General features: G+C 45.2%; 1 protein-coding gene across 7 annotated transcripts in view; it reads left to right on the top strand.

Moving 5' to 3' along the window:
• The window catches only part of cntln (centlein, centrosomal protein), an 89,824-nt gene that overhangs the window by 39,897 nt on the left and 33,843 nt on the right, over positions 1-16,084 (top strand). For all 7 annotated transcript variants that reach the window (XR_002167307.1, XR_002167306.1, XR_002167305.1 and 4 more), the window contains 6 exons: positions 3,725-3,825; positions 8,351-8,448; positions 9,372-9,913; positions 12,418-12,493; positions 14,168-14,252; positions 15,106-15,362. Coding sequence is in view for 3 of the 7 variants with exons in the window: in XM_019862427.1 (XP_019717986.1) it covers positions 3,725-3,825; positions 8,351-8,448; positions 9,372-9,913; positions 12,418-12,493; positions 14,168-14,252; positions 15,106-15,362 (1,159 nt within the window). In the remaining 4 variants the exon portion in view is untranslated. The remainder of the gene's footprint in view (positions 1-3,724; positions 3,826-8,350; positions 8,449-9,371; positions 9,914-12,417; positions 12,494-14,167; positions 14,253-15,105; positions 15,363-16,084) is intronic.

The raw sequence follows: 16,084 nt of genomic DNA, 5'->3' as shown, positions 1-16,084 counted from the left end.
GGGGGGGGGGGGCTTTGAGATCATTTGCACTGCTGCAGCAGCAGTGTGAGATTCTTTACACGGTGACCATTACAGACATGAACCTCCCCAGTGAGCGACGTTGACTCTAATTAAGTTTAATAAAGTTTACCACCATGTTCCTCATCTCTCTGCCCGTTTCATCGTGATTTGCTAAAAGGTAATACAAGTAATGAGTTTCTTTTGCCCCCACCCACTGGACCCCAGGCAGAGTTGGAGGAGGGACACATTTTGCTCGCACAAACAGAATGTTTTATGCATGTTGTTAAGTCAGACGACGCAGGATTTTCCCCCCTTCATTTATTATTTGGGGAAATTATTATTTAATTTATTTTTTGCGAGGGAGGGCATAATTTGCTTTGCATTTTGTAATTATAATGCATGCTTTAGTGCTGCCATCCAGTCTTGGCCTCTCTCAAAGCAAAAAATAAATGAAAACATAAATAATGCACTTATTTCAATGGAATCAAATTCAGAAAAATAATTTGCTCTTTGGAAAGATGCTTAACTATTCAATTTTTTTTTTCAATCTTGATTTGCTTTAGTTGGACACCTGCAGATATCACCAAGATGTATATGTATTCTAACAATGGCACTTTGAGACATGGAAGTCGCTTTCACAGAGAGATCCTGCAAAATTGTCACAAGAGAAGATCCAGAACTGTGCCTTCTATACAGAACAGCGAGCCACACTGTATCCCGCAGTCACATTCGGGGGTGCATGATGACTCGTGAAATTCTTATCTGCGCCGCGATGATTGCGTCAGGGGATTAACGTGTCACCGCATAGCGTCCCGCTCCTCGTACGGCAACGATACGACATCTGAAGCTTGGAGATGACCAGATCGACCTGGTCCCTTAAATCCCCGTCTGTGCTGTTTCGACAGGAAAAACATCAGAGAAAATTCTTGACTTTTATAGGCATCGTCAAAATGGCTTTACAATTTCAACTAAAATACAGCGGCAGGCTATGCACTCCCCATTTCAGCCACTTGAGACTTTCGAAGAACAAGGAGCCCTCGAGCGCAAGTTTGACTACGGGGGTAATCCCCAACAGCCCTCAAAACAAGATGATTTTTTTTTTCCAACAATAGAAATGCCAGAGGTCCTTCCACTTTCTTTCCCTTGATTCCTTGTGAATTCTTGTGTTCCGAGCAAGTGCTCCGTGCGCGCGAGCACAATGGCTGCCAAGGATGCAGCTGCGTTGCGCACCCTTGTGGATCGAAACGGGCGGCGTGTGCTCGGCGCAGCATAGGTAGACTTGAGATCAAATGACATGGAGGGTATTGCTCTAGGCTAAAGTTCTCGCGCTCAATGAGAGAGAGAGAGAGAGATTTTTTTTTCTCAAAACCGAGGCCAAAAGAGCAGCTCCAAACACAGACTTACAAGTGTCGTCCACATCGCCAAGGATCCAGTTGCATCTCTCTGTTGCTTTGTTTGCTTTCTGCAAAAGTCTATCCAAATCCTCCTGTTGTTGTTGACTTCTGCGGTACAGTAAAAGTCCAGCACAACCCCACAAGGTACGAACTGCACTGACGTACCTTTTATAGGGTGAAAATTTGTACTCCAATGTGACTCTTTATACTTTTTCAGGGGCTGACAATGTAATGTTATGTTTCCAAACTCTGTAAGCCAATATTCCTTATACGCTGCCCGTTCACGCCGTGACGTACACTACTGGTGGACATATAGGTGCTAAGCCCTGCCGCAAATTACGACCCCTATATAAAAGTTAACCATTGCCTCTATCACCATACCGCACACTATGACCATTTAAAATCAGTGCAAATAAATCGTCCATCATTCTCCTCAAATTGAATGGTTTCAGGTTAATTTCATTTCGCAAAAAAAAAAAAGTGCCCCATTCTGCCGAATGACCGCCTTGAACAAAGTCCATGGCAAGACAGCAGATTCGCACACTACGCGCGCGCACGCCGTTGTGGCAATGCTCACCTTCCCCAGGTTCGGTTGTAAAAAGCAAGGCAAGATGTTCTCTTCCTGCTCTCGTGTGGCTGCTTTTTTTTTTTCTCCTCTCTTTCAATCTGTACGAAAGAATGTGAAGGATATAAAAAGTAGATAGGCCTATTTGAAGCGAGGACCCCAGGGTCAAAGTAGTTAGTTTCAAATTGGAAATTATTTTGAAAGAAGAAAAAAAAAGGGCTTTGTTGATGACAATGAAAATGTAAAGCACCTGTGCCTGGCAAATTTGCCACTGCTCAACCCAGCCCCTCTACTGTAAGAGCAATGCAAAGTACGGTTTGCACCTGGCGGGGGGGGGGGGGGGGGGGCACTGCATGCGGAATTTTGTGGTCGCTCTGGACGTCTACAATAATCAAACATCAAGTAAAAAACTGACTAGATTTCCTTCTGCGCTTTCAGTGTAGCCTTTGTAGCTTCTGCGATATCATCGGATTGCTTTCCCCAATGTGCCGTATGTTCGATCCATTAGTTGCACAGCATGCTAATAAAGGATTCCTGGGGAAGAATGCACTTGGTTTGGAGCTGCGGATTTGAACTGAAACCGGAGGCTCACGGCCAACACCGTCCAATATCTGCAATTCAATCCTCTCCTCTCCTCCTGTCACGAAAACACGCTGGCCCTTGAACAAAATTGAATGTTTTGCATGTGATTTTTGGCTTTGGCGTCGATAACGCCGGCATCTTGACGCGCGCACAAGAGAAACACGAGCTGGGACAGGCATCTTCTACTTACTGCATATTTCAGCTCGTTTGTCCCATTAACAGGCAGGACGCAGGAGGCAGCGCTGGTGCCTCATCGACTTGAGTTCATTTATGGAGGAAAATCCATAAAGGAGCGACACGTATCCATCTGCTTCCTCACCCCCGCCCCTCGGGGAGAGTCATTTGTGTACTTATTTAAGCTGCGGTCAGCCATTAGGCCAGGCGTTTACTGGACTGTGAGGGCTAAAAAGCTAATTATTTCCCTTCCCTGTGCACTGGCTGTAACTTTTCCCCAGGTCATTTTCCTGACATTTGGCAGGGAAAAACATCTCCCTTAAAATGAAAGTTGTCTCGTTAGTTAATTGCCATTGTGATTGCCATTGTTCGCGCTCACACAAGTGACCTCTTTTAACTCCACGGAGTGGCTCACGTATTAGCTTTTTTTTTTCTTTTTCGCAAATGAGGTTAACAGACGGTAGAATGCCACTCTGCGAGCAGGAGCTTGTTTCTGCCGTTGCACTCCACAGCAAAGGGGAGGGATAGGAGGTGTGTGTTCTTCAGGTGTGCTCGTCTCAGCGGGGGCCTCGTGCGTATCCTCGCAAGGCGTTCACTTGGTGTCCTAATAATAACTTGAAAGCGCAAAGTCTCCAGAATGGCTCCGCGTAATTAGCCTTTAGCAGGAATCAAGCTAATTGCCGGGTGGTAATTGGGCACACTTTCCGAGTCAGATTGTCTGCTGTGTTGCACGCAAACACACCGCGCGGCGACCTCCTACCTTGGCGTTTCATCTCACTTGTCACTTTGATTTACATGTGAATAAATAAAACACGCTTCAATTAATTTCTTCATGTCATCTTCTCTGTGGGGAGGTGAAAGTGGAGCATGGGATTCCAGAAGGAAACGAGTGGCAAATGTTACGACATAAATGAAGGCCGTAATGGGATATTTGTAGAAAATGTAAAACCGGTCTTGTTATGCGGTGTGATAGGAAAAAAAAGACACTTTTTGGTTTCAATTAATGCAGGGCTGGTTTGGAGGAGGAGCTGGACATGCTGCGAGTCCAGGCTGCGATGGATCGGGCCACGGTGAAGGAGCTCAACCTGTGTCTCACTGAAGAACACCAAGGTGAATCAATATGCATTTTTTTTTTCGGATCTCTTTTTAACGAATGTGACGAAACCTTAATTGCTCAGAAGTTTTCTTCGGCAATCAGCGAGCCCATTTGTTTATGCTGTGTGACGATACGACGACAGAATGGCAGGAAGCAGCTGCGGCCTCAAACGTTTTGAGCCGTTGACATGAAATGTCGCCAACGGGAGTCCTAACGATGGCAATTGATGTCATATATATATATATATATATATATATATTCCAATTTTTGGTGGTGTGGAAGCCCTGTGGCACATTGTTGCCACCCACAGGTCAGTCTGGGTACTGCACCAACTTGTTTTTTTTTTTTTTTTTTGTTTGTTTGTTTTTTTTTTATGGGACTGGGCAGAGAAATGTTTTGGCCAACTCTGGATTGAGCATGAATCTGGGAACGTAAAAATAAATAACAATAGCCTACAGAGGGCAGCATTGGGTCTATTTTTGGATGATACCACGGTGTATCAAATCAATAATTGATGTTTGTGAACATGGCGGGCCTCTGGAAGTTTGACCATTACAAGCAACTTGTCATTCATCAAAGTGTTTGTCACATTAAATCTACTACAGAGAGTCCAAAAATGTGAGAAAAGATAACATACGTTATTTGAATTTAGAAGTCGAAGCGACGTAATATGCACACATGCATGGCACAATGCACACACACACTACTAAATACTATTTCTACTAAATAGTGTATAAATAGTTTGTCAAATGTAAAACTGTTACACTGCTGAAGATTTGTACGTACAATATTTTGCCATCTAAAAGATATTTTCTTTGTTGTTGGTCTTAGGGCTGGGAAAGAAATTCCCAGAGTAATCGACAAAATAATCAATCCGATAATCGATTCCCCCGCCCCAAAATAGTTTGCGACAGCCGTTGTTGGTATTTTATGGAAGACTGTTCATATCTTTAAAGCGTCACTAAAGCATGATATGAAGACATTTTTCTTCATATTTATACAAATCAGTTGTACAATCGTGAATTTGTTCACTTTCTACGACTCTCTTCGTTTCTTGCAGCATTGTAACATTGCTCATGGCTTTTCTTGAGCGAAAATGTTTATATCTTAAATGTGACAGCACTTTTGACTCCTATCCATGCCAATTTGCGGGCCAAATTAACGAGGCGACTCGCATTGGAATTAATTGGACAACTCAATTAAGACTTGATCAACCCCACTGCTAATTGATTGGTAGATCAAATGCTGTTCATCTTGTCAGCAGGAACCATTCCCGATGTTTTAAAAAGCACATCGCTTTTAATTCAGTTTGCAGCCTTTTGTCAGTCGGTGACCACCGCAACCGCTATGGCTTTAATTAAGCAGTTCAATAACGAATCTGTCCTGGATCGCTTTCATTTTCCTCCCCACCAATGATGGTGTCTGGCGGTTGAGGTGCGAGCATTTCATTAAAAGGATGGCACTAATTAAAATGGAGCGTCCTTTGCTATTGACACTCGAGGCAGAAAGCGAAAGTATTGAGCTTCTCGGAAAGGACATTCTAATTTTACATCTTCGCTGACAAATAATCGCTGGAGGGAGATGTGTATTTACATTTTAAATCATATGATAGGTAACTATTATGAGTGGCTTATTATCGTTACTATAAGTGCATGCCTATAATAGGACAAAAGAATGTTGAGTGAATGACTGAATTACTCCAAAATAGAATATATTGATGACATTTAACGATGGTCAAAAAGACCAAACAATAAAATTTGTTTCAACTCTTTCTTTTGTTGCATGTATATTCTCCAAAAGCTTGCAAAAGAAGATTCCAAGTACATTTAAAACCATTTTTTTTCCAATAAGAAATTGCCAGGTTACAGAATACAATTTTCTCACTGAAATTGTAAAATCGCCTGAAATATCATAACATTACAAAAAAATTTTCGGGTTTTTACCTCTTCCATGCGCTTTAAAGGACATTTGAACTTAACACAGTGGGGGGGAAAAAACACACACTTTTGAAAGACATTCTAAATTATTTTAACACACAAAAATATGTGTAGTACAGAATCCTGCACGTATTGTCGAGTCTGTGTTGGATACTTGTATGTGCCTGAGGCGGCGTGTGACGTCCACGAGTCCGCATGCGAGTGACTTGGCGTGAGCTGTGGCCAACAGCAGCTCCTGTGAATGTGCTCTTTGTTTTTGTGTGCTTTCCCACATGCGAGGACATCACACAAAGTATTCTGTAAAAACCTCTTTGCCGAAGCGATATAGCATAGGCGCCAACGATGAAACGGGATCTCGCGGAGGAGCCCTGTGTCGCTGTGTACTGGAACAAAGAAGAAAACGAAAAGCTTCTTAACTAATACGTTTAGTGACAACTACCTCTGACGCCATAACGTTTGGCACGTTTGCCATCAAAACCTTTGAAATGATTCACCTCATTACTTGTGCGTACATCATGAACGGTTTGACTGGCAAGCCGCATGTCAGAAGTCATGAGGAGGCCGCCCCAACAGTGCTGGAAAATAAGTTGTGAGTGACTACAACGTTCACTCGCGAAACCTCTGCGACCTGATCAAAGAGCCGCGGGGTTGAGGCGTTCACACAAGGATTATCTCTAACGAAAGGCAACACATGAAAGGGAGCGGGCCTTTGTGCCGTAGCCCACGAGCAGACATGGGAGGGGACACTAATGTATGCCGCCGGTGCCGGGACCTCCTCCCCGCAGCGGGTGACTAGGGAGCCACCGCGTCTTCTCATCAAGGAGGTGCGGAGGTGACAACTCCCAATCCGTTGGAGGTGGATCGTTTTCTCCCACTGCCGGTCGTGTATACCCAACGAACACAGCAGCGCTCCTGTCCTCGCGGCTGCTCCTTTTGATTGGATGTGACACGCCAGGAAGACAAAAGAGCCAGATAATTCGAAGTAACAAACTTCCCAGGACAAAGCATCGATTCGACACGAGGGAGCAGGGGCTCCGCGCAGCCGATTTCACTTTGTCCTTCTTTTTTGTCTTTGACCGTGCCCAGGTAGCTGACCTGAAGCGTCCATGTCAGAACAAATTATTTTAGTCACGTAGTCTTTTTTTTTTTTTTTTTTTTAACCAGAAGAGGATCACTCACCCATTTGCTTGGTTTGCTCGGCTAAGAAACTTGCCATGGAAACACATATTACTCGACATGAGGTAGAACATAAGATCACAGACTGATACTTTTCAATTCATAATTCATTTCGGTTGTTTGTGACCGCCGCGTGCCTGGATGCACGTTGGTGTCTCACAGGCTGCAGACGTCAAGGCAATAAATCATGTCGCTGAAAATCTGGATAAAAAGGCATATGAACGGTCAATGGAAACCCAAATCCTGAACACACAGAGCATACTTAACCAAAGCGGGAAAAAGGACTTGAAAGCTGATATAGCATCCATGTGCTCGAATGCTAATTGCCTCTCGTTGCCAGTATTATGGAGTCATGTAATATTACGACCATATTCTGCAAATGACAACGATAACACTAGTCAACAGCAAATATTAACCAGAGACGGCTTCATATGTCCCAAGACCTGTTTTTGATGCTGATTTTTTTTGTTGTTGTTGTTTTTTTTTTTTTTTTTAATTTATTTCCTAGCACATTTGGTTTCTGAGATATTTTCATTGTTTGTGTTTAACAGCTTGGACAATACGGATTTTACCATGCGTTGTCTTGACTTTTTCATGGGGAAAAAAAAAAATCACCTTTGCTGAACATAACCTTTCATTCATAAATATTCCAAAGTTTTATTCGTAGAAGTAATCATACTAGTCGTAATAAAAACGTGTAATTTTATGTTATACGCTAACTACGACATCCATTTTCATCTCATCAGAACGTTCAAATCCCGATCTAGCTTCTGTGAATTTGTGAAAGAAAACTCATCATGTGACTTTATGCACTCTTTACAACATCTGGGTGCACTCCTTATGCGTCACGCTCTCGCTTCCTCACCGGACAGGTTGACGTCCCGGAAGTGCGGTTAACTTTATACCCTGACGAGTATGTGTTCGCTTTATTCATTTATAGTGAATAGTGTATTTGTCACGGTTGATAGTGAGATTCCCTGGATAAAACAATATGTTAGTCTGTGCATATAAGCTGTCCATTGGGGGAATCCTAGTGGACTACAAAGCAGCACGGCCCGGGGCTGTACAGTGTTCACCAGAGACTCAAGTGCTTCTCGCATTTGTTTATGATCCCGTGAGAGAGGTTGCATGTTGTGTGCTTTTTCAACATTGTTTTCCCATTTCCTTGTGGACTATTAGATCAACACTCCTCTGTTGTGTAAGATGAAGATGACTGGAGCCAAGTGTCTGAAAATTCTTCATTCTTTCGACTCGACTGGCAGGAGAGGGGGTGGGGGGGAGTGCTTTATGAATGTACCGATGAAGGAAATTAGGCCAGTAGCAGTGCTAATTGATTTAATGCAGCCCCTTTCTTATTGTCGTATTGCCTGAGCCGCCTGCGTTTGACGCACCGTGTCACAACAAGAACCTTTGTTCCCCTGTTCAGAGCTGCTTTGCAAAGTGGAAGAGGAGCGCCAGGTCAAAAGCACTTCTCCGAAAAGACCCTCTGTTTCCTCAAAGCGATTGGAACAGTCGTTTATGAAGGTACGACGCTATGCCATCACTTAGTGTTCTTTGTCACCGGCAGGGGGAAAAAAAAGAAGATAGACAGAATCGTAACTGTAGCACAATGGCAGTGAGGAAATTAGCCTCTAATCTGTCAGCCGTGATTTGAATGTGAGCACAGATTTTTTTTTTTTTTTGTTCCTGTCACATTTTAGTCGGTGGCTCATCGTGTCTTCAAGTCAACTAAAAATGTGTTTTTCTTTCAGTCGGCAGTGCACTAGGTTTAATTACCGGTAGTCATTTAAAAAAAATAAATAAAACAGCCTCGCTCAACTTTGAAGTGCCATATTATTCAAGTGCAACTTTGTCACCTTGCATTTCCTTTTGTGGCATTGTCTCCATCCGTGGGTGGCTGTTTTAATTCAGGTAGAAAGGTACCAAGCTTCACCAGTGGTCAGAGTGAAACACAATTGTAAAAAGGGAAAAACAATGCCCAGGGGCACAATCCCAATTTTGTAGCTTGGGAGCTTGCGTCTGATTTCCAGCACACTGTAACAGTTGATGCAAACCTCTCTGTGAGTAGTTTTCCGGTGTGTTGTTTCAACTTTCCAAGATGCATCCACTTCACATGTTCCCAAGGCAAATTAAAGTACCACTATGGCCACGACGAGGTCACCAGCAGGTTTGCCCTCTTTTCCATCACCGGTACACTTTTGTGTTGGACTCACAAAATGCACAGCCAAAAATGCTTGTCGAGTTAATCCTTCGATGCTCATTGAGCTGAAATCTCAAGGGATTCAATTACGTTTGTGACATCATTGCAAAGCAGTAGTTCGACCTCTGTTGTTTTTCAATTGCAGTTAAATTATCGAAGGGACTTTGACCATTTATACTTGCAGTAAAATGCCTGATATGCAATAGTCAGTTATATCACTGAAGCTTCAAATCCTTGATTCCCCTAGATTGAGCAGCTGGAGCGGAGGATGGTGTCCCTGGAGGGTGAGACGGAGCTTCTGAGGGAAGAGAAACAGCAGCTCCTCCAGGCCAACGAAGGCCTGGCCCGCGACTGCCGCGGACTTCAAGCCTCGCTGGATCATCTGCAAACCCAGGAAGCTGTCCGCCTACAGACAGCCCAAGCACAAGCCCTGGCCCTGGCCTCGGCTCAGGGGGAGCGGCATCGCGGCGAGGTCGCGGCTCTCCAATCCCGGCTGGCCGCCTCTCACAAAGAGTCCGCTGAGCTCCATCGGCGGCTCCTGAAGCTGAGGCAGGAGTTTGGCATTCTCAGGGCGGCCAGGGACTTCTACAGGAAACGTGCGGCGGGACCGGTGCGGCCGAGCGGGATCGCTGGCAACGTTAGCGGCAAGCCAAAGTTGAAAACAATTAGGCTCACGGGTTCGTTACGCCAGCGCAGCCACCCGACCGTCATCCCCAATCAAGCCATCAGCTGGCAAGGCCGCAGCCCCAGTCCCTCGAAGGACGAGTGGGAGGACATGAGCGTAGCGAGGTAATGATGCACGCGCACCTACTCGCAGCGTCCAACCTCATTATTTTTAGGTGTTTCGAGTGGGCTGGCGGGCCACAGAGCATCGAGGGGACAACGCGCGTATATGCAAAACATAAGCAAATGGGTGATTGAATTTCATCCTCCTGTCTGGTTGGTAATTCAGGAGCCAAAGAGGAATACAAGCAGGAATGATAGCGAGACCGTGAGAGGAGGCGGGCGGCGGGGTGAACCACTGTCAGATCCCGTCAAGTGTCCTGGGACGGCTCGCTCGGAGCTTATTGACTGAAATTTGCATGCAAAATTAGAAGTCTCTGTGTACAATGTTGAAGCGGTGCCAGAGAAGCCCTGGGATAAGGGGGCCGCCAAAGTCTTGATACCTTTCAGCGGTGCCATTTTCATGCACGAGTAATGCAGGCCTGGAATTGACAGTTTGGCAGTTTGATTTAATATACTGGTCCTTTGCATATTCACTAGCACCCCCCTCAGCCCACTACCCACCCTTGACAGCTCCAAGGATCCCCCTGCAAGCACTAAACCACCCACGGTACATGCGGCGAACCTCGCCCCGCGCCTCGTTGTGTTGCTTCTCTTGTCGTGTCAATTCGCAAATGTGCCTTTGCCCCACTCTCTCTCGATTCCGAACAAACACGCACACACTACTCGCCTTAATTTAGTTGGATAAATTTTGAATGACCCTCCTCGGCTCTCTACCAGATGTCGACAAGCTGCTTAACACCCTCTAAATTAAGACCCATCGACAGTAATTATTTCATGTATGTTTTATGCAAAAAAGCCACTGAGCCGTTTATTGAGTGATGGTCGGAATGATTTCATTTCAAACACTCGGAGCTATTGCTGATATTTAGTCCCCCCACTACCCCCGTCTCCCACTTCCTCTCCCCCGAACGCTCCCTTGTGCTCAGCCCTGCCTCCTCGCCGTCCAATTCATCAGACCGTAATCCACCCCGGCCCACTGGAGGCAGTTTAGCGGGGACTTGGTGCAGCTATGCCCGGCTTTCCTAATGCCCTCCATGTGGCTAATAAGCAGCCGTCTAATAGACACTTTACCTGCGAGAAAGGATCTGAATGGATTTGCGGAGACGGCGTCTAAACAGAGATGCTGTCTTATTTAAGGCACCTGTCGACCCATTTGTTCGTGTTACTATAAAGCCCTTCCGCGCTTCTCATCTCGCCAGGGCCTTCCTCAGCGATATGTCGGGCAATGCCCTGCTTCCGCCTCAAGAAGTTTATCCTAAAATGTGACAAAGATTTCAGGCCTGTTAAAAGATGCTGACATGTCTTTGTTTTCATCCTCTGCCTCTCTCTCTCTCTCTCTCTCTCTCTCTCTCTCTCTCTCTCTCTCTCTCTTGTCTCTCAAGTTTTAAACAGCTGGAGGCAGTTGACTATTTTGACCACATCAGCGTTTTTTCATTGTTGATCCGGACAGAATAAGAAGGTGAAAGAATGGGTCAGAATCAGCTTGTTATAGAGTAGAGATTGAACAGAACAATGGTATCCAAAAGATTCAATTGTTTCCTTGAAGCAACGGGAGGCAAAATGGAGCGCACTACTTTTCTCCAAACAGCAGAGGCGCCGTTGATTCATTTTCAACTAGCTTCAAAGTCTGAAGAAGAACATGCCAGCTTTGAGAAGTAGAGCTCACGTCTTTCAGGAAACATTCTTCTTCATACATCGTGAGGCACTTACATTAATCATCCATAGCATGAATGTTTTCTATTAATTGATCATAAACATTCCTAATGTTTTATAGGCAACCAATGAACTTCCTTTGTAGCATCAACATGCTTCAATAATTCATACCAAAAAAAATTTTTAAAATCCCATAGTATTTCCCTGAACCGGCACCGGTGGTGCTTCCCCAGCGCTACACAAGCACCTGCGCTGGTCCATCCGAATTCCCTCCTGACCAGTTTTAACCCTAAATAGCCTCCGGCCTTGTCATGTTCCCTTTAGATCCCCCTTACTCTGGTCTCTCCTTCCGCTGCCTTTCCCCCGTGCTCCACCTTAATAAACCCACTGGCGTAAATGTCACTGGCTCCCACCTTCACGTCAAAGGTCACTGTCAATAAACGTGCCTGTGTTTGTGTGTCTCCGAGAGAGCCCTTACCGTTGCTGTCCGTCAGACGCAACCTGGTTTGCTTCTGCTCAGCCGCGCCTCTCGCGCACGTCTGTCACACATTGGCAGGCTAATGAAGGCCACAGCCGCTCTCATACATCTTGATGCATTCACTGTCGGCAACAGACGCCACAATTTTTCCACTTAATTTACAAGCCACATTTACACTTCCTGCTTAGAAATTGGACGGGGGCATTGATTTTCTGTTAAAAGGTAGGAGGAGAGCTTGAAATGCACATATTTTGCTTCAAGTCAACTAAATCAACCATAAAAGGTAAATTGGATTTGTGGTCGAAGGGTGGTACACACACACACACACAAGCTCGGAGTCAACTCAGACAGTAATGAACTTCAACTTTCTTTCCAGTGACAGTGAGGAATACTCAGACAGCCTCAACAGCGCGCCCTCGGGGACAAGGCCTCCCAGACGGCACAAAAGGAAGGTGAGTCTAGCCTGCTGTTTTGGAGTTTAACATGGATGCAATGTATCCCATTTGACACCCACCCATCATAAATCTCCTGTCAGCTGTCAGTTTCGGAGCGATAAAATCAACATAGCTTTCACAATGAATGGTCTTCGTTTCCCCCAATTGACTCTAGTGTCAAGATTAAAAGTGTAATGACTCGTCTGCTATAAATGTTGCGAAGAGGTGCATGTCTTAAAAGTTTTGGAAATGGCTATTTTCTAGCATTGTAAACTCAAAGTGGTTATACACTGAAGAGGATGTATGGAGATTTTTGTGGGGGCGTGGCTTGTTCTTCTCAGAATTAGGGTGGCGGCAACTCTGTCGAGGAGTCGTAAGGGGATGCCTTGCGTTATAAAGGCCTTTCAGATGATATAAATTGAACTAAAGGATGACTCAGTTTATTTTGAAATTTGGGAGCCTGTAGGGGTTGTGCTGCCAGGATTTGTGTTATGCCGACGAGGACTGGGCACTATGTCTAGAAAAGTATCATGATATTAAGGTAACGGCCGTCACAGCTCACCTGTTGTCTCTGATTGGTCATGTGACGTGCACAAGCCGAGCCTTTAAGTCATTTTCAGTCGACAACACGTGTCAGTACAAGGCAAAATGGCAGCCCCCTCACATGGATAAAAAACAGGTGGATTTTTCTGCTCAATTCAGATTCCACAAGCGCAACAATAAACAGAATACTGTGTTTAGACTCGTGAGGGTGCATAGATTGAAAAGATTAGAAGAACAGATTGAAAAGAAACCTTTTGACTTCTCCTGAATAACACCACTTTGCTTCCATGTCCTGTCTTGACCATCACCTTCACTAGTCCACTCCATTCTGTGAAGCGTTGTATTTTCAGACATGACAAATGAGCGGATCCCACCAGTAACAGGAAGTGTAACTTTTTGAGTGCCCGTCGTAAAAAATAGAAGGGACCATCCTCATCTAAGGACACCTGCTCTAACTTTCCAATGGAAAACCGCCCATCGCGAGTACAGCTGTGTGGAGCTGAATGGATACTGCGCCATGGAATTTGTTCCCCATGTTCCACCTTCACTAACTGCGCCCTGCAGCTCCTCCCAGGCTGAATCGCAGCATGACTACCATCACCTCTATGACGAGCTTTGGTCTTTAACAGTTCATCTCCTGTCGCCTAAGCGCAGCTCCGTGTGATCAAACATGCTGCTGATGAAATCATACCTGACCGTCACAGGAAGCAAACAGAGAGGAATTAGTGAGGGGGGGGGGGGGGGGGGGGGGGGGGGGGGGGTGTCTTTGGAGGAGCTTGCCTCTTTGATGTCACTACAAACGATCCTGCGCTCGGGAGATGTCACACATACGCGCAAATGACTGCGCTGAGACATGTCATACCGTAGGAGCGCATCAGGACTCGGAGACCGTATTGAACAAAGGCGGCCTCCGCACGCGCCCGTCACGGCTAATATCACTGAGCGACGTTGGCTCCGAAAGTCGGGCGAGCGCGCTCAGGTGAATTATTAAAGCAGCGGGTGATTTGTCTTGTCGTGTTAAACCGAGAGCGGCCTGTGATCATGGTGTCGTTATGAGCCGCGTTGCGGGAAGTGCAACATGTCAACCGCTTGTGTTAGATTATGCGCTTGCTTTTCATCACTGTCTCTTGACTGCTCTTGTGCTTTTAGTTCGACAGGTGTCAGGCAAACGCAGACGCGAAAGTGCTGGCGGCGGCGGATTCGAGCAGAAAGCACCTCAATGTTACCAATCAAGGTAGCGAACGTTTGCATATTGCACTTAACCAAAACTGCCCCCAGAAAGACCCTTTAAAATGACTTGAAGCTTCCAATAGTCACCCACTGGGTATACCTGCTGGAGAAGCAAAACTGCATCTCATTTGAAGTAATCCTTTGATTGGGATCAAGGCCCGTCACAAATAGTGAAAAAGCACAACTGACATGCCCGAAATATATATATTTTTAATTGCCTGTTAGATTGCTTGACAAATTTTAAAATCAGACATGCAAATAAACTTGTAGATCCTGTAATTTTTTTTTGCGCTGATTCCGAATCTCCCCTCAGTTTTTTTTTTTCTGTACCACATCATGTTTTCAAAACAAGATTAATAATGAGACGATCATTTCCAGTCACAACCAAGGTTACATTTGGCACCACTCGTCGTACAAAGAGCTAAATTTAGCCTGGGTCGTTCTGGAGATTCTTCATTGCACTTGTACATTGTGTCCTTTTTTTTTTCCCCGCAAATGTAATCTGCTATTTTTAGGAGTCCTGTTGCAAGATGAGTTTGAAATATTGTTAAACTATTTTGGGATCATAGTCTGTTGTTACATTTTAGACCTCTGTGGTAATATAGACAATTGCAACATTTTTCACATCTATTACTTTTTTTTTTTTTTTTTCCTGACTGGTGTTTACTGTATTCCAAAAATATGTTTGTGCATATAAAGTCCTGCCTCCTATGGGTAACTGATAATAGATTGCCCTCCTCGCCCCGCCTGTAGTTCAGTAAACTCCATCCACTATTGAACAAAATCCAGTCATTAGGATGTATGTGGTGTTCCCATGTCAATTTTTCAATGGCGCATGTCCATGTTCCTCTTTTTAGACAACAATCGGCACGAGCGCTGGGAGCGCGGGACAAGAGGCGAGAAGAGGAAGAAGTGGCTGCTAATAAAGGCTTCCTCCTCCTCTTCCTCCCTGCAGCACCGCGTCGAGTCCCTACAGCGGCACGTGGAAGTACTGCGACGTGCCCGGAAAGCCGCTGCGCTCTCAGCCCGAGAGCTGCGCAGCACCAACAAGAAGATGGCGGCACAGCTCAACTCCCTCGCTGAGAAACTGAGCGGCAGCAAGCAGCTCACGCAGGTAACTCCAACTGTACAGGAGATGGAAGTTTGTGCCTTTCTCTTTTTGTACCTGTCATATATTTATTTGCTGCGGGGCTGAGAGCACCGAGTAACAGGTCCTCATACTTGATGAGTTGGATTGACAAGCAAAATCTCGGCGGTGCCGCCCCTTTGCACCTTCTGTGACTGCTTGTTGTGGCGTCCTGATCAATCTTTCAACAGCAGTCTGTCACTTCACTTTCTCCAAACATGTCCACCAAGGTGCTCATTCAGACACAAGTTTGTATCTGGCCTGAACTGTTACTAACTTTTTGTATTGCGGATCAGCTATATTGCAGATTTTTTTTTTTTTTTTTTTTTTTTTTTGTGGCGGGGGGGGGGGGTGTCGTGTCTAACTGTCTACTGTAGAAATCTCTACATTAAAGCTGAAATCTGCAGTCTAGAGTATGGCATTAACAATTCATGTCGATCAAATAACACCGTAGCAGTCATGTCAGAGCCACCTTGGTCTCACATGAACACACTCAAAGGGAGCAGCACAATGGCACGCACTCTCAAGTCAGACACACACGGTCATTAATCTGACAGGCCACGGAAACGTCTATGGCGGTTTCCAACATGGCACTTGCCGGCATAGGAAACCACCTGATTAGGTGTCAGTCGGTCTGCATTTTCACTCTGTGCTCTTACAGTACAGTGGACTCATGCACGAGTGTATTACTGACCTTACAGTGATGCTAC

Source organism: Hippocampus comes, unplaced genomic scaffold (assembly GCF_001891065.2).
Source record: "Hippocampus comes isolate QL1 unplaced genomic scaffold, H_comes_QL1_v1.1 scaffold7, whole genome shotgun sequence".
In the NCBI taxonomy this organism is placed as follows: Eukaryota; Metazoa; Chordata; class Actinopteri; order Syngnathiformes; family Syngnathidae; genus Hippocampus; species Hippocampus comes.
This window is presented reverse-complemented; position numbering and strand designations above follow the sequence as displayed.